Raw genomic sequence first — 26943 nt, 5'->3', positions numbered from 1 at the left:
CTAGACACTCTCCAGAGTTTCGGGTGGATTATCAACTTTCCAAAGTCGCATCTCATCCCGACCCAATCTCTGACTTATCTTGGCATGGAGTTTCATACTCTCTCAGCGATAGTGAAGCTTCCACTGGACAAGCAGTGTTCGCTAAGGACAGGAGTGCAATCTCTCCTTCAGAGCCAGTCGCACTCACTGAGGCGCCTCATGCATTTCCTAGGAAAGATGGTAGCAGCAATGGAGGCGGTCCCGTTCGCGCAGTTTCATCTGCGCCCTCTACAATGGGACATTCTCCGCCAATGGGACGGGAAGTCGACGTCCCTCGACAGGACTGTCTCCCTCTCTCAGACTGCCAAGGACTCTCTGCGTTGGTGGCTTCACCCCACCTCATTGTCACAGGGAAAGTCGTTCCTTCCTCCGTCCTGGGCAGTGGTCACGACGGATGCGAGCCTATCAGGGTGGGGAGCGGTGTTTCTCCACCACAGGGCTCAGGGGACGTGGACTCAGGAAGAGTCCACCCTGCAGATCAATGTTCTGGAAATCAGAGCAATCTACCTTGCTCTGCGAGCCTTCCAACAATGGCTGGAAGGCAAGCAGATTCGGATTCAGTCGGACAATTCCACGGCGGTGGCGTACATCAACCACCAAGGGGGAACACGCAGTCGCCAAGCTTTTCAGGAAGTCCGGCGGATTTTGACGTGGGTGGAGAGCAAAGCGTCCACCATATCCGCAGTTCACATCCCAGGCGTGGAAAACTGGGAAGCAGACTTTCTCAGTCGCCAGGGCATGGACGCAGGAGAATGGTCCCTTCACCCGGACGTGTTTCAGCAGATCTGTTGCCGCTGGGGGACGCCGGACGTCGATCTGATGGCGTCACGGCACAACAACAAGGTCCCAGTTTTCATGGCACGGTCTCACGATCACCGAGCGCTGGCGGCAGACGCCTTGGTTCAGGATTGGTCGCAATTCCGACTCCCCTATGTGTTCCCACCTCTAGCATTGTTACCCAGAGTTCTCCGGAAAATCAGGTCCGACTGCCATCGAGCCATTCTCGTCGCTCCAGACTGGCCAAGAAGGTCGTGGTACCCGGATCTGTGGCATCTCACGGTAGGCCAACCGTGGGCACTACCAGACCGTCCAGATTTGCTGTCTCAAGGGCCGTTTTTCCATCTGAATTCTGCGGACCTGAACCTGACTGTGTGGCCATTGAGTCCTGGATCCTAGCGGCCTCCGGTTTATCTCATGAAGTTGTTGCCACAATGAGACAGGCTAGAAAACCATCCTCAGCTAAGATCTATCACAGGACGTGGAAGATATTCTTAGCTTGGTGCTTGGCTCAAGGGTTTTCTCCCTGGCCATTTGCATTGCCAATTTTTCTTTCCTTCCTGCAGTCTGGGTTGGAAAAAGGTTTGTCGCTTAGCTCTCTTAAGGGTCAAGTCTCCGCGCTATCCGTATTCTTTCAGAAGCGCTTGGCACGACTTTCTAAAGTACGCACGTTTCTCCAAGGAGTTTGTCATATCGTTCCTCCTTACAGACGGCCATTGGAACCCTGGGATCTGAACAAGGTTCTCATTGCTCTCCAGAAGCCGCCTTTCGAGCCTTTGAAAGAGGTTTCCCTTTCTCGGCTTTCACAAAAAGTAGTTTTTCTTGTGGCGGTCACGTCTCTTCGAAGAGTGTCCGAGCTAGCGGCGTTATCTTGCAAATCTCCCTTCCTGGTGTTTCACCAAGACAAGGTAGTACTGCGTCCAATTCCGGAGTTTTCTCCCAAGGTGGTTTCTTCCTTTCATCTCAATCAGGATATCACTTTGCCATCTTTGTGTCCGCATCCAGTTCACCAATTTGAAAAAGGTTTACATCTGTTGGACCTGGTGAGAGCACTCAGGATTTACATTTCTCGCACGGCGTCTCTACGCCGTTCTGATGCGCTCTTTGTCCTAGTCGCTGGTCAGCATAAGGGATCGCAAGCTTCCAAATCCACCCTGGCGCGGTGGATCAAGGAACCAATTCTTCACACATACCGTTCTGCTGGGCTTCCGATTCCATCTGGACTGAAGGCCCATTCTACCAGAGCCGTTGGTGCGTCCTGGGCATTGCGGCATCAGGCTACGGCTCAGCAGGTGTGCCAGGCGGCTACCTGGTCGAGTCTGCACACGTTTACCAAACACTATCAAGTGCATACCTACGCTTCGGCAGATGCCAGCCTAGGTAGACAGGTCCTTCAGGCGGCGGTGGCCCACCTGTAGGAAAGGGCTGTCTGACAGCCCGTTCATGTGGTATCTTTTTACCCACCCAGGGACTGCTTTTGGACGTCCCACTGTCTGGGTCTCCCAATTAGGAGCGAAAAAGAAGAAGGGAATTTTGTTTACTTACCGTAAATTCCTTTTCTTCTAGCTCCAATTGGGAGACCCAGCACCCGCCCTATTTGTTCTTAGGGTTTCGTTTTTCGGGTGCACATGTTGTTCATGTTGTTTCTTAAGTTCTCCGATCTTGTTATCGGATTGAATTTGTTTTTGAAACTGTTATTGGCTTTCCTCCTCCTTGCTTTGGTACTAAAACTGAGGAATCCGTACTCCTACGGGAGGGTGTATAGCCAGAAGGGGAGGGGCCTTACACTTTTAAGTGTAGTTCTTTGTGCGGCCTCCAGAGGCAGTAGCTATACACCCACTGTCTGGGTCTCCCAATTGGAGCTAGAAGAAAAGGAATTTACGGTAAGTAAACAAAATTCCCTTCTTTTAAATTTCCTATTGATATCTTTATACTTCTGAAATGCTATTTCTGTATTCTCAGCCTTCAAGATTTTAAACGCCCTTTGTTTTTGTTTTATTATACTTTGTACAGTCTTATTCATCCATAGTGGTTTCTTTTTATTCCTGGACATTTTATTACCAGAGGGTATAAGTTTTTTACAGGACTCTAGTAGTATATCCTTAAACTTACCCCATTTATGTTCGGTATCCCCAGTTACCATGACATTATCCCAATCTACACATTTAAGCTCTTCCCTTAATTTTGTTGAAATCAGCTTTCCTAAAATTCCAGGTTTTAGCATTCCCCTTTGAAATGTTCTATTGAATATTACTTTGAAGCTTACCATATTATGATCGCTGGTGCCCAAGTGCTCCCGGATCTGTAGATCTGAAATTGTATCCGGTCTATTTGACAGGACCAAATCTAGCAGATTATCTCCCCTCGTCGGTTCATCTACCATCTGAGAGAGGAAATGGTCTTGAATGGTCGATAAGAACTTACAGCTTTTAACATAACCAGTATAACTGCTTGTTTTGTGCTACCTTTTATAATTGGATATTTTGGAGTATGTGACCACTTATTGTTAAATGTTTCACGTGTTTTTTTTTTTGTTTTTGTTTTTTTTTCTATTGCAAGAGAGAAGCCACAAATTGAAACGGTCATGCGCAGGTCCGATAGGCTACAAGGAATAAGAGCTTTAGAACAAATGATAGAAAAAACTAGGCTCCATACAATCCCGGAGAAAGTAAGTAAAGGCCTCTCTGTAGCATTTGCACTAACCTTGATGTCATAGTGCTGTTTTTATTAGATGGAGACCAAAAGGTATTGAATAGCTCAGTGGACTGTGTGACGTTACTGGCTGGGCTCCACTACAAAACACACATGCTTTATTAACCCCCTCTGGTGATGGATGCCACTGCTTGGCACTTGTCACCTGTTTAATGGAGTGCTTCTCAAATTTTGAGTTGGGTGTCACCAGTGAGGCCGCCGCTGACTAGGCCGTATTTACAGAAGTGAATATAAGCTGCACAGTCCTTTTTATGACTGCAGCAGTTTTGTGTTAAACACAATAATAGACTGTTGTTCTTGTTTTAAAGTTATGCAGAGCCCCGGAGACATAGAAAAGGTAAATTGAGTAATATTTTTCATATTTGCATGGGCTTTCACCACTAATGGGGAGGCTCGGGCATCTTGTTGGTCTGCTTTGTATGGCATAGTCAACATTTGGGCCCATCTTGTGAAGCCTTAAAAGTTAAAAGTTTGAGAAGCCCTGGTTTATTGGATGCTTTCTGAGTTTTTCAGGATATTTTGGTTACACAGATGCCATTAGAGCCTGTGTGACCCATACATTAAAGGGAATCTGTGAACAGATTTTGCTATATAATCTGAGAGCAGCACAACATAGGGCAAGAAAGCCTGATTCCAGGGATGTTTCGCTTACTGGACTGCTTGGTGTAGTTTTTGTAGAACCCCTGCTTTGCCTGTTTCAGTCATCAATAGTTTCCTTAAATCCGCTCTGGTACATGTCACTTCTAGAAGACTTAACCTGTTCCCGACTGCTGATAGTTAATAAACATCAGCACTTGCTGGCCTTTGTGCAGTGCAGATGTTTCCTTAGCGTATTTGTGCACGCTGCATATTGTTCTGACCACAAAGATGCAGCGTTTTTGGCCTTAATAAAATGCATAAAAAAGCACCAGTAAAAATCCATGCGTTTTGGTGCATTTTCGGTTGCGTTTTTGTTCACTGCATTTTGCTGCGTTTTCCAATGGGTGGAAAAATACAGAAAATAATTGACATGTGTTTTGTCACCTCAAAAATGCAGCTAAAAAAGAAAGTACTGTGCGGACAGCTAACATGAAAACTTATAGACTTTGCTGGGGTAGCAATGTCATGCAGTTTTCTGACCAAAAACGTGGCCAAAAGCACAGCGTGCGCACATAGCCTTACAGTTGGCGGTCTTGCTGGGATCAGTACCTCCAGAGTCAAGCAAGCGCTATAGGTGTAGATCGCGAGTTCTGACCAGCGACCTCATTGAGACATGATTAATGACAGGGAGTGGTCTACCTCTCTGACCACTCTTTCTTCTTCTTTTTTTTTTTTCTTTTTTTCCTTCAAAGGTTCAGGCAAAAAAAGTATCCGGAGTCCTTGATAAAATCAGCGATGATCAGAAATCTGAGCATCACTCAGAATTAATATCTTACCCTGTGTCTATCACACAGCAAAAGGAACCTGAAGCCACAAGCAAAAACAATTACAAATGGAATTTTATTACTGCATTTAACAGGGGGAATTTGATGGTCTGCAAAATCCTCAACAAATATTGGTATCTGCTAAAAAGGGACTCCATATTAAAAAACATCTTACCACAGAAACCAAAGATCACTTTTCGAAGGGGATCAACTGTAAAAAAAAACATCATAGCACCCAGTATGTTGAACAAAAATTCAATGAAAGATGGAAAGAATAGCACATTATTTAAAGGAAGTACTTCTATCTACCCCCCACCCCCAAAAGAAAAAAAACACTCCAGACAATTTGCTCTAATTGGAGTATCCGCATGTGGTTCTACACAATGCCTTTGTTGTAGGAGCATTAGAGACAGAGTGACGAGTATTACGTCCACTAGCACAGATGAAACCTTTCCTGTGATTCTGAATATGTGATCTATGTGGTCACTTGTATGTGTGGGTTGCAGTACGTGGGTCGCACCACCCAGACCCTGCAAGTGCACTTAAATGGCAACCGTCATAATGCAAAAGGGATTTCTCAAACAAAGCCTCTCAAGACATATAACCCTCACACTTGGGGTATGTGCCCACGATCAGGACTTGCAGCGTCTTGGACACAGCAGGTCCTGACCTGCGAGTCTCCTCCGCAGGAGAACCCAGGAGACCACAGCTGTTTGTACCCACAATCAGGGTTCGGTGCGCTGCGGTCTTTCGCTTGTGTTCTCCCTACGGAGGATGCATGCAAATCCGCAGCAAACAATTCACATGCTGCGGCTTGGAAAGCCGCAACACAGGTCGGTGTTTGCTGCGGAAAAAACAAGTACAGTGGGCACAGGATTTCTAGAAATTCCATCTACTATGCTTGTACTGTACAATACAGTGTTTTGGACGCAGCGAAAATATGCTACATCCAAAACACTGCAAACACTGATCGTGGGCACGCACCCTTAAGGGTAATTTTGATTTGGTTATGGTGACAGCATTAGAGCAGGTTCCATCTTATACCACGAATAGAATTAAGTCATTAAATAGGAAAGAATCCTTCTGGATTTTTATACTGCAACGTTTACATCCGGATGGCCTCAATGAGCTAATTGAGAATACTGGAGGAGCGTACAAAGTACCGTAGTTTTCGGACCATAAGACACACTTTTTTCCCCCCAAATGTTGGGTGAAAGTGGGGGGTGCGTCTTATGGTCTGAATATAGGGCTGCGGGGAATGAGGGTGCTGCGGTGGAGCGGGTCATCGGGGGCACGAGCAGGCAGCAGCAGCGCCTGCCATGACCACGTGAGCCCGCTCATTACATATGCACGTCCATCTCTCAGCGCTGAAGCTGGCACTGACGTGTGGGCAGGATGATGGGCGGGGACGTGGGCATAATTAACAGCCGGCCGTGATCACCCCTGGCAACTACAGCCTGGAGTGATCATGCTCGGCTTTATTCACTGCCCCCCGCGCATCATCATCAGCACGGGTGCAGTGAATGAATGTACTCACCATTCCCCTGCAGCATCGCGATATCCTCCAGTCTGCCGGCCGCGCTGTGTGGACTGGAGACTAGCGGTGCTCACAGCGATGACGTCATCGCTCTGCGCACGTGTGTCTTCACAGTCGCGCCGGCAGACTGGAGGACATCGCGGTGCTGCAGGGAACGTGGCCGGCTCAACACAGCACTGCTGGCACAGACAGGAGCAGGAGCGACGCTGCGTGGAACGAGGAGAGGTGAGTGTAAACGTATATTTTTATGTGTGTGCCGCAGGATGGGGGTATATGAGCAGGATGATGGGATTATATGAACAGGATGATGGCATATAGCAGGATGATGGGGGTATATGAGCAGGATGATGGTGGTATATGAGCAGGATGATGGCGTATATAGCAGGATGGGAGCACATACCAGGATGGCAGTATATAGCAAGATGGGGCTATACCAGGATGAGGGACATAAATATATACACACGGCAGGAGGATCATTACCAGGATGGGGTACCTTAGTAGAGAATTTGGGGACATTACCCCCATAATAGTGTCAGCAGCAGATCCCCGCCCCATAACAGTGTGTCATGACCACATTTTGTGCTTAAAATTTTATTTTCCTATTTTCCTCCTCTAAAACCAGGGTGCGTCTCATGGTCCGGTGCGTCTTATAGTCCGAAAAATACGGTAACTCCAAAATAGTATTGCAATAGCTTGTCAGGAGCTTGTAAGGAGATGACTGAATGTCTGATACAAATCATGTGTGTACAAATACATTTTTGTTCGCTAATTTCATATTTCTTCGGCGCTCCATTGGGAGACCCAGACGATTGGTGTACAGCACTGCCTCCGGAGGCCACACAAAGCAATTACACTAAAAAGTGTAAGGCCCCTCCCCTTCTGGCTATACACCCCCAGTGGGATCACTGGCTCACCAGTTTTCTGCTTTGTGCGAAGGAGGTCAGACATCCACGCATAGCTCCACTGTTTAGTCAGCAGTAGCTGCTGACTATGTCGGATGGAAGAAAAGAGGGCCCATATGGGGCCCCCAGCATGCTCCCTTCTTACCCCACTTGTGGTTTGTAAGGTTGAGGTACCCATTGCGGGTACAGAGGCTGGAGCCCACATGCTGTTTTCCTTCCCCATCCCCCTGAGGGGCTCTGAGGAAGTGGGATCTTACCGGCCCCCAAGCCCTGAGGCCGGGCTCCATCCACAGACCCAGTGAACCTGCTGGATACGGAGCTGGGTACCGTTCAGGGACAAGGCCCTGCATCTTTCAGGTACTCTGTGTCCCCGTACAGACAGGCACGCACACGCCAGACTTGCTGGGTGTGTTAGTGCGCCGGGGACAGTAGCGCTGCACGCTGGGGTTTGAGTCACAGCAGCTTAGCTGTGTGAATTCATGTGCTGGGAACTACCGCGCCGGCCACTCTCGGAGCGGCGGCGCGGCTGGGACTTGTAGTGCGCCGGGGACTTAGCGCCGACCGCGCTTTTACGGCGGCGGCGCTTATAAATTTAGTCCCCGGCTTTTGCGGCCTAGCTCCGCTTCGTTCCCGCCCCCTCCCTGTCAATCAGGGAATGGGACAGACGCTGTGCAATCGTCAGCGCCGAGGGCTGGAGCCTTATTTACATGCTCCAGCCCTCTCACTAGGCACAGTGGGACGCAGGTTTCCCGCTTTTGGTCTGAGCACGCCCAGGGCCCGCCCCCCCCTCCACAGGACGCCGGCAGCCATTCCTGCATGCAGTCTGGCTGGAGGACGGACACAGGCTCTGGGAGAACAGACTAGGGATTTCTGGCGACCACACACCCGCGTTTAGCGGGCGGTAAGCAGCACATTAGTGCTGGCCCCACTAGTGCCACAGTGTGTATTGGTGTACTTTTTCCTGTACCAGATATATATATATATATATATATACTGCACTGTACGGTCGCTTCTTGGCTGTATACCCCTATATTGCTCTGAGGAGACAGCAACATGTCATCCACAAAACGCAAGGGTGCCAAGGCACGGGCTGTATACACTGCTTGTACAGCATGTGGGGCTAATCTACCAGCAGGCTCCAACGACTCTCATTGTGTGCAATGTTCAGTCCCAGTGGCACTTCGTCAGCCAGAGCCTATGGTGGTGGTAGCCCAGGCAGAGACGCCTGTGAACCCTGCCCCGGTGACGGGGACAGAATTTGCAGTCTTTGCTGATAAAATGTCTGTGACTATGACAAAAATCCTGGAGACCTTGCAGTCCAGGCCAGTTGCTCAGACCATGGACACTGCTGTGTCTATGTTCCCCGGTCCCCCTCAGTTGGAACTAATCCGTACTTCAAGGGGGTCCCAGGCATCACAGGCTGAGGGCTCTGACTCTGATGACAGTCCCAGGCCGCCTAAGCGAGCTCGCTGGGAGAGACCCTCCACGTCGTCACGCGGGTCAGGGTCTCAGCGAGAAGGTTCTCTATATGATGAGACAGAGGTGGGTGATCAGGAGTCTGGTCCTGACACCGCACTCAATTTGGATACGCCAGATGGTGACGCCATGGTAAATGACCTTATAGCGGCCATCAATAGGCTGTTGGATATTTCTCCCCCAGCCCCTTCAGCAGAGGAGGCAGCTGCCCAGCAGGAGAAATTCCATTTCCTGTATCCCAAGCGTAAATTGAGTACTTTTCTGGACCACTCTGACTTCAGAGAATCAATCCAGAAACACCATGCTTATCCGGACAAGCGTTTTTCCAAACGTCTGAAGGATACACGTTATCCCTTTCCCCCTGACGTGGTCAAACGCTGGACCCAGTGTCCAAAAGTGGACCCTCCAATATCCAGGCTTGCAGCTAGATCCATAGTTGCAGTGGAGGATGGGGCTTCACTTAAAGATGCCAATGACAGACAGATGGACCTTTGGTTGAAATCTGTCTATGAAGCTATTGGCGCGTCGTTTGCTCCAGCATTCGCGGCCGTGTGGGCGCTCCAAGCTATTTCAGCTGGTCTGGCACAGGTGGACTCTTTCTTAAGTCCAGCAGTGCCGCAAGTGGCGTCCTTAACTACGCAAATGACTGCGTTTGCGACCTACGCTATCAATGCGGTACTAGACTCTACGAGCCGTACCTCAATGGCATCCGCCAACTCTGTAGTTTTGCGCAGAGCCTTGTGGTTTAAAGAATGGAAAGCAGATTCTGCTTCTAAAAAATGTTTAACCAGCTTGCCATTATCTGGAGACAGACTGTTTGGTGAGCAATTGGCGGAAATCATTAAACAGTCCAAAGGTAAGGACTCTTCCTTACCCCAGCCCAGATCAAGCAAACCTCAACAGAGGAAGTGGCAGTCAAAGTTTCGGTCCTTTCGAGGCTCGGGCAAGCCCCAATTCTCCTCGTCCAAAGGGACTCAGAAAGAGCAAAGGAGCTCTGATTCCTGGCGGACTCACTCACGCCCCAAGAAAGCAACTGGAGGTACCGCTTCCAAGGCGGCTGCCTCATGACTTTCGGCCGCCTCCATCCGCATCCTCGGTCGGTGGCAGGCTCTCCCGCTTTTGCGACATTTGGCTGCCACAGGTCAAAGACCGGTGGGTAACAGACATTTTGTCTCACGGGTACAGGATAGAGTTCAGTTCTCGTCCTCCGCCTCGGTTCTTCAGAACTTCCCCACATCCCGACCGAGCAGATGCCCTTCTGCAGGCGGTGCATTCTCTAAGAGCAGAAGGAGTGGTGGTCCCTGTTCCTCTTCGGGAACAAGGACAAGGTTTTTACTCCAATCTCTTTGTGGTGCCAAAAAAGGACGGCTCATTCCGTCCTGTTCTGGACCTAAAACTGCTCAACAAGCATGTGAACGCCAGGCGGTTCCGGATGGAATCCCTCCGCTCAGTCATTGCCTCAATGTCTCAAGGAGATTTCCTAGCATCAATAGACATCAAAGATGCTTATCTCCACGTGCCGATTGCTACAGAGCACCAACGCTTTCTACGCTTCGTGATAGGAGACGACCATCTTCAGTTCGTAGCTCTGCCATTTGGTCTGGCGACAGCCCCACGGGTGTTCACCAAGGTCATGGCGGCAGTGGTAGCAGTCTTGCACTCTCAGGGACACTCTGTGATCCCTTACTTGGACGATCTACTTGTCAAGGCACCCTCTCAGGAGGCATGCCAACTCAGCCTGAACGTTGCACTGGAGACTCTCCAGACGTTCGGGTGGATCATCAACTTCTCAAAGTCAACTCTGTTACCGACCCAATCACTGACGTATCTTGGCATGGAGTTTCATACTCTCTCAGCGATAGTGAAGCTTCCGCTGGACAAGCAGCGGTCACTACAGACTGGGGTGCAGGCTCTCCTTCAAAGTCAGTCGCACTCCTTAAGACGCCTCATGCACTTCCTCGGGAAGATGGTGGCGACAATGGAGGCGGTTCCGTTTGCGCAGTTTCATCTGCGCCCACTTCAATGGGACATTCTCCGCCAATGGGACGGGAAGTCAACATCCCTGGGCAGGAAAGTCTCCCTTTCCCAGATGGCCAAGGACTCTCTGCAGTGGTGGCTTCTTCCCACCTCATTATCACAGGGAAGATCCTTCCTACCACCGTCCTGGGCGGTGGTCACGACAGACGCGAGTCTGTCAGGATGGGGAGCAGTTTTTCTCCACCACAGGGCTCAGGGTACGTGGACCCAGCAGGAGTCCACCCTTCAGATCAATGTTCTGGAAATCAGAGCAGTGTATCTTGCCCTACTAGCCTTCCAGCAGTGGCTGGAAGGAAGGCAAATCCGAATTCAGTCGGACAACTCCACAGCGGTGGCATACATCAACCACCAAGGGGGGACACGCAGTCGGCAAGCCTTCCAGGAAGTCCGGCGGATTCTGATGTGGGTGGAAGCCACGGCCTCCACCATATCCGCAGTTCACATCCCCGGCGTAGAAAACTGGGGAGCAGACTTCCTCAGTCGCCAGGGCATGGACGCAGGGGAATGGTCCCTTCACCCGGACGTGTTTCAGGAAATCTGTCGCCGCTGGGGAAGGCCGGACGTCGACTTAATGGCGTCCCGGCACAACAACAAGGTCCCAACCTTCATGGCACGGTCTCGCGATCACAGAGCTCTGGCGGCAGACGCCTTAGTGCAAGATTGGTCGCAGTTCCGGCTCCCTTATGTGTTTCCACCTCTGGCACTCTTGCCCAGGGTGCTACGCAAGATCAGATCCGACTGCAGCCGCGTCATACTCGTCGCCCCAGACTGGCCAAGGAGGGCGTGGTATCCGGATCTGTGGCATCTCACGGTCGGCCAACCGTGGGCACTACCAGACCGACCAGACTTGCTGTCCCAAGGGCCGTTTTTCCATCGGAATTCTGCGGCCCTGAACCTGACTGTGTGGCCATTGAGTCCTGGATCCTAGCGTCTTCAGGATTATCCCAAGGGGTCGTTGCCACCATGAGACAGGCTAGGAAGCCCACGTCCGCTAAGATCTACCACAGAACGTGGAGGATATTCTTATCCTGGTGCTCTGCTCAGGGAGTGTCTCCCTGGCCATTTGCATTGCCTACATTTCTTTCTTTCCTGCAATCTGGGTTAGAAAAAGGTTTGTCGCTCGGCTCCCTTAAAGGGCAAGTCTCGGCGCTATCCGTCTTTTTTCAGAAGCGTCTAGCACGACTTTCTAAGGTACGCACGTTCCTGCAGGGGGTTTGTCATATCGTACCCCCGTACAAGCGGCCGTTAGATCCATGGGATCTGAACAGGGTACTGGTTGCCCTCCAGAAGCCGCCCTTCGAGCCTCTGAGGGAGGTTTCACTTTCTAGACTATCACAGAAAGTGGCTTTTCTGGTAGCGATCACATCTCTTCGGAGAGTGTCTGAGCTAGCAGCGCTGTCATCCAAGGCTCCCTTCCTGGTCTTCCACCAGGACAAGGTAGTGCTGCGACCCATTCAGGAGTTTCTCCCGAAGGTGGTATCCTCTTTTCATCTTAATCAGGATATCTCTTTGCCTTCTTTTTGTCCTCATGCAGTTCATCGCTATGAGAAGGATTTACATTTGTTAGATCTGGTGAGAGCACTCAGAATCTACATTTCCCGCACGGCGCCCCTGCGCCGTTCGGATGCACTCTTTGTCCTTGTCGCTGGTAAGCGCAAAGGGTCGCAGGCTTCCAAGGCCACCCTGGCTCGATGGATCAAAGAACCAATTCTTGAAGCCTACCGTTCTGCTGGGCTTCCGGTTCCATCAGGGCTGATGGCCCATTCTACCAGAGCCGTGGGTGCGTCCTGGGCATTACGACACCAGGCTACGGCTCAACAGGTGTGCCAGGCAGCTACCTGGTCGAGTCTGCACACTTTCACCAAACATTATCAGGTGCATACCTATGCTTCGGCGGACGCCAGCCTAGGTAGAAGAGTCCTGCAGGCGGCAGTTGCCTCCCCGTAGGGGAGGGCTGTCTTTGCACCTCTAACATGAGGTATTTCTTTACCCACCCAGGGACAGCTTTTGGACGTCCCAATCGTCTGGGTCTCCCAATGGAGCGCCGAAGAAGAAGGGAATTTTGTTACTTACCGTAAATTCCTTTTCTTCTAGCTCCTATTGGGAGACCCAGCACCCGCCCTGTTGTCCTTCGGGATTTTTGGTTGTTTTTCGGGTACACATGTTGTTCATGTTGAATGGTTTTCAGTTCTCCGACGTTACTTCGGAGTGAATTTGTTTAAACCAGTTATTGGCTTTCCTCCTTCTTGCTTTTGCACTAAAACTGGTGAGCCAGTGATCCCACTGGGGGTGTATAGCCAGAAGGGGAGGGGCCTTACACTTTTTAGTGTAATTGCTTTGTGTGGCCTCCGGAGGCAGTGCTGTACACCAATCGTCTGGGTCTCCCAATAGGAGCTAGAAGAAAAGGAATTTACGGTAAGTAACAAAATTCCCTTCTTTTCTGCATACATTAATTGTGCAAGTTTATTATGATAGTATATTTAGATTAATTTCATAGGCAATATTGTGTTTTAAATTTCATGCCCAGAATACCAGTAGCATGCTTTGGACCCTATACCCTTTAGGGAATTGATCACTGCCTATGATTCATTCCGTTTTATGCTATATCAATTTATATTTAAAAAATAAAAATGAAGAGGAGAAAAAATGTGGAAATTTTTTTTTAAGTTTTTAGTACTGATTCCCCCACCCCCTTAGTACTCATTCCCCTTCTTTACATTTGTTTAAAGAGATTTTAAATCATACCTACTATTCAAGTCAGGTTGGACTTCACCTGGTATTTTTAGTATTTTATGTTTCAACAAGGATCGTGTGTGCTTGTTTCCTACAACAATATGCAATGTTCTTAGACTATGTGTCCACGTTGCTTTTTACCTGCTTTTTTGCTGCTTTTTCAACTGCAGCGTTTAATGCCAAAATGGATGTGTTCTGCTTTTCAAGCAAAGTCTATGGGAATTTGGGTTTCTTGTCCGCACTATGCTGTTCAAAATGCTGCCTTTTTGTGGCAGAAATTTGGGCAAAAACTCTGCTTTGCAGTTCAAAACGCAAATGGCAAAAACAATTGACATGTTGCTTCTTTGAAAAGCAGAGTTTTTGCCCAAATTTCTGCCACAAAAAGGCAGCATTTTGAACAGCATAGTGCGGACAAGAAACCCAAATTCCCATAGACTATGCTTGAAAAGCAGAACACATCCATTTTGGCATTAAACGCTGCAGTTGAAAAAGCAGCAAAAAAGCAGGTAAAAAGCAACGTGGACACATCATAGCCTTAGAGGAGTTCCCAGTGAGTTTTAACAGATGAGGATTAATGGCTCCCGATTAATCCTTCAGCACTTCCATGGGTGGCAATTCTGGAAAACAAGCCTATACCGTATTTCTTTGTCGCTCTATTGGGAGACCCAGACAATTGGGTGTATAGCTACTGCCTCCGGAGGCCACACAAAGTATTACACTTAAAAGTGTAAGGCCCCTCCCCTACTGCCTATACACCCCCCGTGGGATCACGGGCTCCTCAGTTTTCATGCTTTGTGCGAAGGAGGCACACATACACGCATAGCTCCACTGTTTAGTCAGCAGCAGCTGCTGACTATGTCGGATGGAAGAAAAGAGGGCCCATATAGGGCCCCCAGCATGCTCCCTTCTCACCCCACTTTTGTCGGCGGTGTTTGTTAAGGTTGAGGTACCCATTGCGGGTACAGAGGCTGGAGCCCACATGCTGCATCCTTCCCCATCCCCCTTAGGGCTCTGGGTGAAGTGGGATTTACCGGTCTCCAGGCACAGAGACCGTGCTCCGTCCACAGCCCCTGGGGAATCTGCTGGATATGGAGCGGAGTATCGTCAGGGACAGGGCCCTGCTACACCAAGGTACTCTGTGTCCCCGTACAGACCGCGCGCACACTGCAGCATTGCTGGGTGTGTTAGTGCGCCGGGGACAACAGCGCTGCGCGCTGGTGCCATTCCTATCTACAGCTTTGCTGAGAGGGGACATGTATTTGAAACTGCCGCGCGGCCGCTGTTGTCAGTGTTTTCGCTGCGGCGCGGCTGGGACTTGTGGTGCGCCGGGGACTTCCGCGCTGGCCGTGCATATATCACGGCCGCGCTTATTACTCGAGTCCCCGGCTTTTGCGGCCTAGTTTCGCTTCGTTCCCGCCCCCAGGCCTGCCAGTCAGGGGAAGGGCGGGACGCTGTGCAGAATGTCAGCACAGAGGGCTGGAGTCTGCTTTGCATACTCCAGCCCTCACACTGGGCACAGTGGGACGCCAGTTTCCCGCACTTTTGTTTGAGGCACGCCCACGATCCCTCTCTTCACAGGACGCCGGCAGCCATTCCTGTGTGCAGTCTGAGCTGGAGAGAGGAGGCTGGGAGACCCAGACACGGGATTCTGGTGCCCACACACCCGCTTTTCAGCGGGCGGTAAGCTGCCCTCAAGGGCTGACCCCCACTGGTGCCGAAGTGTATATTGTATTTTATGCTTGCAGCTTTACATTCCACTGTACGGTCGCTGGGGATCCTCTGCTATACACCCTCCTAGATTCTCAGAGGACACAACAGCATGTCGACCGCAAAAAGCGAAGGTGCTAAGGCACAGGCTTTCTATGCTGCTTGTACCGCTTGTGGGGCTGTTCTACCGGCAGGTTCCACTGACCCCCACTGTGTGCAGTGCTCGGCCCCTGTGGCACTTGCCCGGCCGGGGCCTCTGCTGGAGGTAACCCAGGCAGAACCTCCTGTAAATACTGTCCAGGTGACAGGGACGGAGTTTGCAGTCTTTGCTGACAGATTGTCTGTGACTATGACTAAAATTCTTGAAACATTGCAGTCTAGACCAGTACCTCAGGCCATGGACACTGTTAACTCATTGCTCCCTGGTCCCCCTCAGTCGGAACAGCTCCGGGATCCGGGGGTGTCCCTTGCATCCCAGGGTGATGGCTCTGACACGGACGACAGTCCCAGACAGCCTAAACGAGCTCGCTATGAGCGGCCCTCGACTTCATCACACTGGTCAGGGTCCCAGCAAGACTCTCTGTATGATGAGGCGGAGATAGCTGATCAGGATTCTGATCCTGAGACCGCTCTCAATTTGGATACACCAGATGGTGACGCCATAGTGAATGATCTGATAGCGTCCATCAATAAAATGTTGGACATTTCTCCCCCTGCTCCTCCTGTGGAGGAGACAGCTTCACAGCAGGAGAAATTCCATTTCAGGTATCCTAAGCGTAAATTGAGTACTTTTCTGGACCACTCTGACTTTAGAGAGTCAGTCCAGAAACACCACGCTTATCCAGATAAGCGTTTCTCCAAGCGGCTTAAGGATACACGTTATCCCTTTCCCCCTGACGTGGTCAAAGGCTGGACCCAGTGTCCAAAGGTGGATCCTCCAATCTCCAGGCTTGCGGCTAGATCCATAGTTGCAGTGGAAGATGGGGCTTCACTTAAAGATGCCACTGACAGACAGATGGAGCTCTGGTTGAAATCCATCTATGAAGCTATCGGCGCGTCGTTTGCTCCAGCATTCGCAGCCGTATGGGCACTCCAAGCTATTTCAGCTGGTTTGGCGCAGATTGACACTGTCACACGTACATCTGCTCCGCAAGTAGCGTCCTTAACCTCTCAAATGTCTGCATTTGCGTCTTACGCTATTAATGCTGTCCTAGACTCTACAAGCCGTACGGCAGTGGCGTCCGCCAACTCCGTGGTTTTACGCAGAGCATTGTGGTTAAGGGAATGGAAGGCAGATTCTGCTTCCAAGAAGTGCTTTGCCTTTTTCTGGTGACAGACTGTTTGGTGAGAGATTGGATGAAATCATTAAACAGTCCAAGGGTAAGGATTCATCCTTACCTCAGCCCAGACCAAATAAACCCCAACAGAGGAAGGGACAGTCGAGGTTTCGGTCCTTTCGAGGCTCGGGCAGGTCCCAATTCTCCTCGTCCAAAAGGACTCAAAAGGATCAGAGGAGCTCAGATTCTTGGCGGGCCCAGTCACGCCCAAAGAAAGCAGCCAGAGGAACCGCTACCAAAGCGGCTTCCTCATGACTTTCGGCCTCCTCTCTCCGCATCCTCGGTCGGTGGCAGGCTCTCCCGCTTTGGCGACATTTGGCTGCCACATGTCAAGGACCGTTGGGTGAGAGACATTCTGTCTCACGGGTACAGGATAGAGTTCAGTTCTCGTCCTTCAACTCGATTCTCCAGAACTTCTCCGCCTCCCGGCCGAGCCAATGCTCTTCTGCAGGCGGTGTGCTCTTTAAAGGCAGAAGGAGTGGTGATCCCTGTTCCTCTTCAGGAGCAAGGTCACGGTTTTTACTCCAACTTGTTTGTGGTGCCAAAGAAGGACGGGTCTTTCCGTCCTGTTCTGGACCTAAAACTGCTCAACAAGCATGTGAAAACCAGGCGGTTCCGGATGGAATCCCTCCGCTCCGTCATCGCCTCAATGTCTCAAGGAGATTTCCTAGCATCAATAGACATCAAAGATGCTTATCTCCACGTGCCGATTGCTCCAGAACACCAGCGTTTTCTACGCTTCGTTATAGGAGACGAACACCTTCAGTTCGTAGCCCTGCCTTTCGGTCTGGCGACAGCCCCAAGGGTCTTCACCAAGGTCATGGCAGCAGTAGTAGCAGTCCTGCACTCTCAGGGTCACTCTGTGATCCCTTACTTGGACGATCTACTTGTCAAGGCACCCTCTCAAGAGGCATGCCAACACAGCCTGAACGTTGCGCTGGAGACTCTCCAGAGTTTTGGGTGGATCATCAACTTTTCAAAGTCAAATCTGACCCCAACCCAATCGATAACATACCTTGGCATGGAGTTTCATACTCTATCAGCAATAGTGATGCTTCCGCTGGACAAACAGCGTTCACTACAGACAGGGGTGCAATCTCTCCTTCAGGGCCAGTCGCATCCCTTGAGACGCCTCATGCACTTCCTGGGGAAGATGGTAGCAGCAATGGAGGCAGTCCCTTTCGCGCAGTTTCATCTGCGTCCATTACAATGGGACATTCTCCGCCAATGGGACGGGAAGTCGAAGTCCCTGGACAGGAACGTCTCCCTTTCTCAGGCGGCCAAGGATTCTCTTCAGTGGTGGCTTCTTCCCACCTCATTGTCAATAGGAAAGTCTTTCCTACCCCCATCCTGGGCGGTGGTCACAACAGACGCGAGTCTATCAGGGTGGGGAGCAGTTTTTCTCCACCACAGGGCTCAAGGTACGTGGACTCAGCAAGAGTCCACCCTTCAGATCAATGTTCTGGAAATCAGAGCAGTGTATCTTGCCCTACAAGCCTTCCAGCAGTGGCTAAAAGGCAAGCAGATCCGAATTCAGTCGGACAACTCCACAGCGGTGGCATACATCAACCACCAAGGAGGGACACGCAGTCGGCAAGCCTTCCAGGAAGTCCGGCGGATTCTGACGTGGGTGGAAGACACGGCATCCACCATATCCGCAGTCCACATCCCGGGCGTAGAAAACTGGGAAGCGGACTTCCTCAGTCGCCAGGGTATGGACGCAGGGGAATGGTCTCTTCACCCGGACGTGTTTCAGGAAATTTGTCGCCGCTGGGGGAGGCCGGACGTCGACCTAATGGCGTCCCGGCACAACAACAAGGTCCCGGCCTTCATGGCACGGTCTCACGATCTCAGAGCTCTGGCGGCGGACGCCTTAGTTCAAGATTGGTCGCAGTTCCGGCTGCCTTATGTGTTCCCACCTCTGGCGCTGTTGCCCAGAGTGCTACGCAAGATCAGGTCTGACTGCCGCCGCGCCATCCTCGTCGCTCCAGACTGGCCAAGGAGGTCGTGGTACCCAGATCTGTGGCATCTCACGGTAGGACAACCGTGGGCAATACCAGATCGGCCAGACTTGCTGTCTCAAGGGCCGTTTTTCCATCAGAATTCTGCGGCCCTGAGCCTGACTGTGTGGCTATTGAGTCCTGGATCCTAGCGTCTTCAGGACTATCTCGAGAGGTCATTGCCACCATGAGACAGGCTAGGAAACTATCCTCTGCCAAAATCTACCACAGGACGTGGAAGATATTCTTCTCTTGGTGCTCTGCTCAGGAAGTTTCTCCCTGGCCATTTGCTTTGCCTACCTTTCTTTCCTTCCTGCAATCCGGGTTGGAAAAAGGTCTGTCGCTCGGCTCCCTTAAGGGACAAGTCTCTGCGCTATCTGTATTTTTTCAGAAGCGCCTAGCACGACTTCCTCAGGTACGCGCGTTCCTGCAAGGGGTTTGTCATATCGTCCCTCCTTACAAGCGGCCGTTAGAGCCCTGGGATCTGAACAGGGTTCTAATTGCTCTCCAGAAACCGCCTTTCGAGCCTTCGAGGGATGTTTCCCTGTCTCGCCTTTCACAGAAAGTGGCCTTTCTAGTAGCGGTCACGTCTCTTCGGAGAGTGTCCGAGCTAGCAGCGCTGTCAGGCAAATCTCCCTTCCTGGTGTTTCACCAGGACAAGGTGGTTCTGCGCCCGATTCCGGAGTTTCTCCCTAAGGTGGTATCCCCCTTTCATCTCAATCAGGATATCTCCTTACCTTCTTTGTGTCCTCGTCCAGTTCATCAATGTGAACAGGATTTGCATTCGTTGGATCTGGTGAGAGCACTCAGAATCTACATTTCCCGCACGGCACCTCTGCGCCGCTCGGATGCACTCTTTGTCCTTGTCGCTGGCCAGCGTAAAGGGTTGCAGGCTTCCAAATCCACCCTGGCTCGGTGGATCAAAGAACCAATTCTTGAAAGCTACCGTTCTGCGGGGCTTCCGGTTCCATCAGGGCTGAAGGCCCATTCTACCAGAGCCGTGGGTGCGTCCTGGGCATTACGGCACCAGGCTACGGCTCAGCAAGTGTGCCAGGCGGCTACCTGGTCGAGTCTGCACACTTTTACCAAGCATTATCAGGTGCATACCTATGCTTCGGTGGACGCCAGCCTAGGTAGACAAGTCTTTCAGGCGGCGATTGCTCACCTGTAGGAAAGGGCCGTTTTTATGGCCCTATCACGAGGTATTATTTTACCCACCCAGGGATTGCTTTTGGACATCCCAATTGTCTGGGTCTCCCAATAGAGCGACAAAGAAGAAGGGAATTTTGTTTACTTACCGTAAATTCCTTTTCTTCTAGCTCTAATTGGGAGACCCAGCACCCGCCCCTGTTTTTTTGTATACACATGTTGTTCATGTTGAATGGTTTCAGTTCTCCGATATTCCTTCGGATTGAATGTGCTTAAACCAGTTTATTGGCTTTCCTCCTTCTTGCTTTTGCACTAAAACTGAGGAGCCCGTGATCCCACGGGGGGTGTATAGGCAGTAGGGGAGGGGCCTTACACTTTTAAGTGTAATACTTTGTGTGGCCTCCGGAGGCAGTAGCTATACACCCAATTGTCTGGGTCTCCCAATTAGAGCTAGAAGAAAAGGAATTTACGGTAAGTAAACAAAATTCCCTTCTTTTCAGACTGTAAAGGGTGCTTTACACGCTGCGACATCGCTAACGATATATCGTCGGGGTCACGTCGTTAGCGACGCACATCCTGCGCCGTTAGAGACATCGCAGCGTGTGACACCAAGGAGCGATGATCAACGATCGCAAAAGCGTCAAAAATTGTTGATCGTTGACACGTCGCTTCTTTTCATAATATCATTGCTGCTGCAGGTACGATGTTGTTCGTCGTTCCTGCGGCAGCACACATCGCTATGTGTGACACCGCAGGAATGACGAACATCTCCTTACCTGCGTCCACCGGCAATGCGGAAGGAAGGAGGTGGGCGGGATGTTCCTGCCGCTCATCTCCGCCCCTCCTCTGCTATTGGGTGGCCACTTAGTGACTCCACAGCGATGTTGCAGCGTGTAAAGCACCCTTAAGACGCACCGTACCATGAGACGCACCCTGGTTTTAGAGGATGAAAATAGGAAAATAAAATTTTTTGAGCAAAAAATGTGGTTATGACACACTGTTATTGGGTGAGGATCTGCTGCTGACACTGTTATGGGGGTAATGTCCCCAAATTCTCTACAAAGGTACCCCATCCTGGTAATACTCCACCTGCCTTGTATATGATCCCCATCCTTGTATATATACCCCCATCCTGCTATATACCCCCATCCTGCTATATACCCCATCCTGCTATATACCCCCATCCTGCTATATACCCCCATCCTGGTAATACTCCTCCTGCCTTGTATATGATCCCCATCCTTGTATATATACCCCCATCCTGCTATATACCCCCATCCTGCTATATGCCCCATCCCGCTATATGGCCTATAGCCTATGGCACAGAAAAAAAATAAACGATTAGACTTTAGTCAGTAACAAAAACTACACAAGTTACATAAACAATGCACCTGTAGTCCACACCCTACATCAGTATCAGTCCCAAAGTATGTATGATTTGCCAATGTATTGTCCATAATATAAATTACCTAAAAACTTTTTTAGTGACCATATGTGTTCCAGCAAAATGTATTTCACCCCATTCCAGTAAATTTATCAGTCGGTTACGGGAGGGACCTGGTCTTCCGTGCTGTCCTGCTGTAACGCCGAGGAGAGAAGGCCCGGGGTATTAAACCACGCCCCCAGATCTTATAGAACTTCTTCAGTGCATTTATTTTAAGATACACTCCCCTCTCCAGTCGTAGTATAGCGTTGACTCTCTCCCTAAGATCCCCGATGGCCAGAGGAGCCGGGTCCAACCAGTTGTAGGCCAACAGTTTCCTGGCCTGATACAAGAGACACGTAATACCGTCACTGATGAACTCAAGTCGTCCGTCCCCCCCCCCCCGTCCAGGAGACCCAAAGTACATGTAACAGGTCTTAGCTGTAGACGTATATTTAAAAACTTGCCCGATCAGCTCTAAGACTATGTGCGCACATAGCGTTCTGCCCTGCAGAAATTTCTGCAGCGATTTGAACAGCACACGTGCGCTTCAAATCGCTGCAGAAAGAGTCCGTAGTGAAAAAAAAAAGCAGATTTCATGCGCTCTGGATGCAGCCCCTCCCATAGACAGAGCAGGAGCTGCAGGCAGAGCGCAGGAAAGAAGTGACATGTCACTTCTTAGAACGCGCACGTCGGGCAGCAGCCGAAGCGCTGTGCTCTAAGTCGCCGCGTGCGCACGTCTCCTGCATAATCTTCATAGATTATGCTGGCGGTGCAGATCGCAGCATAACTACATGCAAATATGCAACGTGCGCACATAGCCTAATACTGGCCTCCAGTAGTCTTCAATATTCCCACAGGACCACATCATATGCATCAGATTAGCGTTCTCCTGCCCGCACGCAGGACACAGATCATCCCCATCTTATGCAGTAGACTAGGTGTCCTATACACTCTCTGCAATAAGAATAGCTGCAACAGTCATTGGCCTTCAGATACAGCAAGGCTAGGAGTCTGAGACAGGACCTAGGCATAAGTTTAATTATTATTATTGTTGTTTATTACAGCACCATATATTCCATGGCGCTTTACAAGTGAAAAGGGTATACATATAAAATGCAATGACTTGACTGCAATGTAATGTAAATGATTGATTTTTTATTAGTTTTTTTTTTTTTTAAGAAATGGCTTAAAAGCTGCATTTCTGTATGTTTTTGGGGTTTTGCTTTCGATGCACTCATTATTATTATTATTATTATTATTATTATTATTATTATTATTATTATTATTATTATTATTAATAATATTCATAATTTGTAACTCACCATTGATTCCATGGCGCTGCACATGAGAATAGGTTACATACAAAATAAATTACTGTAGACAGACCGGTACAGAGGGGAGAGGACCCTGCCCTTGCGGCCTTACATTCAATGTGGTAACAACAAATGACTGCTACAACACCAAAGTTGCATAGGGGTTTTTTTTTTGTTGTTGTTTTTTGTAACAAAAATTCAGATGTAAAAAAAAAAAAAATTGAGATGCAAAATTTTGAGGTACATAAGACATTTTGATCACTTTTTATTGCATGTTTGTTTTTTTTTTGTCTTTTTTTTTTTCTTGTAAAGGTGTGCAACAGAAAAATAGTAATTCTGAAATTTGGAATTTTTACTTTTTGTTTATGGCTTTATTGTTTAAAATACTTAAAAGGGTTAATCTCCAGGTTAATAGTGTTTGAAACCTGTGCGGCGCCTGCTCATTGAGCACAGAGGCTGAAACCGTGCCCCCGCACTAATTGACAACCTCTCAGCATTATAGGGGGCTGTCGGGCAGTGCTTGCAGTGTGATTACAGCTGCTGCTCTCCATTCAGCGATGTAACTGGACCAGCATTGCTGCCACCCCTGGGACTGGAACCCAAACGCTGCTGAGGAAGTTTATTTCCTCCTGACAACGTGGTTCGATGTGCAGACATCGAGTAGGTTTCAAACACTTAATCTGTAGGTAAACCTTAGATCTGCAGGTTAATAGTATTTTTTTTCACGTAGCAGGCTCTCTAATTCTATATTGTTACAGATCAGGCTCTTACAGACAAGTTTATTTTTTATATCTTTATTTTGATCAGAGATTTAAAAATATTTGTATGTGTGTTATATATCGTATTTTTCGGCTTATAAGGAGGGAAATGAGGGGTGCGTCTTATAAGGCCGGAATCACACATCTGGCTTTTCGCTGGTTTGCCGGTTCCGGCGCACGCCAGTACAGTGCATACAGTACATTGGCAGCACTGTAATTTCCGGGTCACATGACAGCATGTGATTGGAGGTTGTCGCGCTGCCACTGTACTGTATACACTGTACTGGAGTGCGCCGGAACTGGCAAACCAGCGAAAAACCGGATGTGTGATTCCGGCCTCAGCCAAACGTAGTTTACCAGGGGGTGGTGGAGAATGGTCACAGAAGGCAGGGGCAGTGCTTCACGTGGTGATGCAGATTGCATCCTGAAAATGTTAGCGGTGCGGGCTCCAAAAAATGGTGCAATGAGTCAGCGCATGCGCAGACTGAGCTCTCGCTGAAGATCTCATCTGCGCACGCACAGCCTCCGGCCCTTTGATCTCCCAGCAGCCACGGGGGTAGCGCGTGCGCAGATGAGATCTCTGTTCGTCATTGAGCTGATAGCTCAATCTGTGCACGTGCCAACTCCAGGTGCCACCCACAGCATCCCCCTGTTACACCACCGCTTGTGACTCCGATCCATCGCTGCTGCCGTCCCCTCGGTAAGAGACCACTGGATTATATGACCGATCCTGTATTTATTTATTTTTTTCCCTCATTAAAATTTGGGGTGCGTCTTTTAATCCAGTGTGTCTTATAAAACAAAAAATACAGTATACAGTCATGGCCAAAAATTCTGGCACACTTGAAATTGTTCCATAAAATTAAGTATTTTTCCAAGAAAATTATTGCAATTGTGTATGCTTTGTTATACATGTGTTTATTGCCCGTTTTATGTATAGGAACAACACAAACCAACAGAGGAAAAAAAGGCAAAATTGGACATAATTTTACTTCAAAAATGGGTGGGACAAAATTGTTGGCACCTTTCCAAAATTGTGGTTAAACAACTTTGCTTTAAATGTGAGGTGCTCGTTCAAACTCACCTGTGAACAAAACTAAGAAAACCAAAATTGTTGAAAAATATCAACAATCTTAAGGTTACAAGTCCATCTCCAGAGATCTTAATGGTTCTTTGAACACGGTGCGCAACATAATCAAGAAGATTACAATCCATTGTACTGTACCTGACCGTGGACAACATAGAAACCTTGATGAAAGGTTGCAATGCAGGACAGTTTGGATGGTGGATAAGCAGCCCTAATGAAGTTCCAAAGAAATTCAAGCTGTCCCACAGAGTGCGTCATTGTGAACTATGTTGACATTTGAATTAAATCAAACACAATGGCAGGAGACCCAGGAGGACCCCACTACTGGCACAGGAAAATTAAAAAAAAAAAAAAAAAAAAAAAAGAAAACTAGACTACAGTTGCCAAAATGTACTTGAGGAAGCCAAAAGCTTCTGGGAAAGCATCATATGGACACATGAGACCAAGATAGAGCTTTACATTATTCTACTGTTTTTACTGAAAATAGAATGAGGCCTAAAGAGAAAAGAACACCATACCTACAGTCAAATATGGTGGAAGTTCAAAGCTATTTTGGGGTTGTTTTGCTGCCTCTGCACTAGGGACCTGGACTGTGTACAAAGCATCATGAAATCTGAAGATTACCAAAGGATTTTGGGTGGCAATTTAGTGACCAGTGTCAGAAAGCTGGGTTTGTGTCCTAGGTCATGGGTCTTCCAGCAGGACATTAACCCCAAATAAACTTCAAGAAGCAACTAGAAATGGATGGAAACAAAGCGCTTTAAAGTTCTGAAGTAGCAGCAATCAGACCGGATGTAAATCCCATTGAACACCTGTGGAGAGATCCTGAAATTGCTTTTGGGAGAAGGCACCTTCACATATGAGACCTTGGAGCAGTTTGCAAAAGAAGAGTCCAAAATTCCAGTTGAGAGGTGTAAGAAGATTGATGAGGATTATAGGAAACGACTGATTGCAGTTATTTATTCCAAAAGGTGTGCAATCAAATATTAACTTGAGGATGCCAACAATTTTGTCTTTCCTATTTTTGGGGTATTGTGTGAAATTATGATCAATTTGCCTTTCTTGCCTGTTTTTGCCTCCGTTTTTGTGTTTTGTTTGATTTGTTCTAATACACGCAAAGGAAATAAACATATGTATGTGTAATCTTTCTTTGATAGAGGTGAAAAGAAAACAAACATTTTTTTTTATAACATTTAAGAGATTGAAGTTAAGTGGAAGTGTTAATTCTGAATAATCAACTAGCCACGCAGGGCTTAGAAATACAAATGCCTATTAACGCATTCATTAGTTAATATGGAGCAGTTTCTACATCTTTGTGTCTTATTGATTCATTTTTTTCAATATTGCCTGCTAGTATTATGCTGAAAGGAGCAAATGGATTCTATCTTAACTTTATCAACTGTAGCAAAATAGAGCAAAACAAAACTTGTAATAAAACAAAAGAGAGAGAAAACAAACCAAAAGAAAGGGGAGGGGGTTGGGAAAGAGGTGTGGGTATCATATATGGAGCTGATAAGTCCACATGCTAGCGGAAATTCCTATGACCCGAAAATGGCATGGAAGTCAGGAGACTCCCTACACATTATCCAAGGCTGCCAAAGCCGTACAAGTTTTGAGTTATCTGCCATCGCTTCCGCTGATAGATCCTCCATATGACATATATGAGCAAACTCCTGTTGCCACTTCTGCAGAGTTGGTACCTCTGTTGTTCGCTAATGTTTCGGTATCGCTGAACGAGCAGCTGTAAGACAAAATCGCAGAAGATCTGAGATCCAATAGAGCCCGGAAGCAGCGGTAGAAGAGCTATCTGAGGGGTCAGAGCAACAGTCTCGCCAGTTATCTTTGGGTAAACCAGAAATAATATTTTTTTGCCAAAAATTTTATTTTCACACATTCCCACCATATATGAAGCATCGAACCCTTTTTTGTTCCACAGCGCTAACACGCAGCAGATACAGGAATATTACATGTATTTTTACAGGATATCGGTACCACCTCGCCAGGATCTTTAGTTCTTTTCTTTAGTGTATCCAGCAGAGGACATTTTATGAGTAAACAGATATATCTTATCCTTATCCTCCTCAGTAAATGTAGTTCCCAACTATTGTCTGGGGGAAATGCTTTATTTTCTGAAACAATGTCAAGGGTGTCAACACTTTTGGCCATTAGTGTGTGTGTGTGTGTGTGTGTGTGTGTGTATATATACAGTTAGGTCCAGAAATATTTGGACAGTGACACAAGTTTTGTTATTTTAGCTGTTTACAAAAACATGTTCAGAAATACAATTATATATATAATATGGGCTGAAAGTGCACACTCCCAGCTGCAATATGAGAGTTTTCACATCCAAATCGGAGAAAGGGTTTAGGAATCATAGCTCTGTAATGCATAGCCTCCTCTTTTTCAAGGCACCAAAAGTAATTGGACAAGGGACTCTAAGGGCTGCAATTAACTCTGAAGGCGTCTCCCTCGTTAACCTGTAATCAATGAAGAAGTTAAAAGGTCTGGGGTTGATTACAGGTGTGTGGTTTTGCATTTGGAAGCTGTTGC

General features: G+C 48.5%; 1 protein-coding gene across 3 annotated transcripts in view; it reads left to right on the top strand.

Annotated features, from left to right (window-relative positions):
• WDR76 (WD repeat domain 76) overlaps positions 1 to 26943 on the top strand; it is a 175960-nt gene that overhangs the window by 77677 nt on the left and 71340 nt on the right. For all 3 annotated transcript variants that reach the window (XM_075346103.1, XM_075346101.1, XM_075346102.1), the window contains exon 8: positions 3376 to 3484. In XM_075346103.1, coding sequence (XP_075202218.1) covers positions 3376 to 3484 — 109 coding nt within the window. The remainder of the gene's footprint in view (positions 1 to 3375; positions 3485 to 26943) is intronic.

This window comes from Anomaloglossus baeobatrachus, chromosome 4 (genome assembly GCF_048569485.1).
Source record: "Anomaloglossus baeobatrachus isolate aAnoBae1 chromosome 4, aAnoBae1.hap1, whole genome shotgun sequence".
NCBI classification, from domain to species: Eukaryota; Metazoa; Chordata; class Amphibia; order Anura; family Aromobatidae; genus Anomaloglossus; species Anomaloglossus baeobatrachus.
The sequence above is the reverse complement of the archived record's forward strand: the minus strand, read 5'-3'. Positions and strand labels throughout refer to the sequence as shown.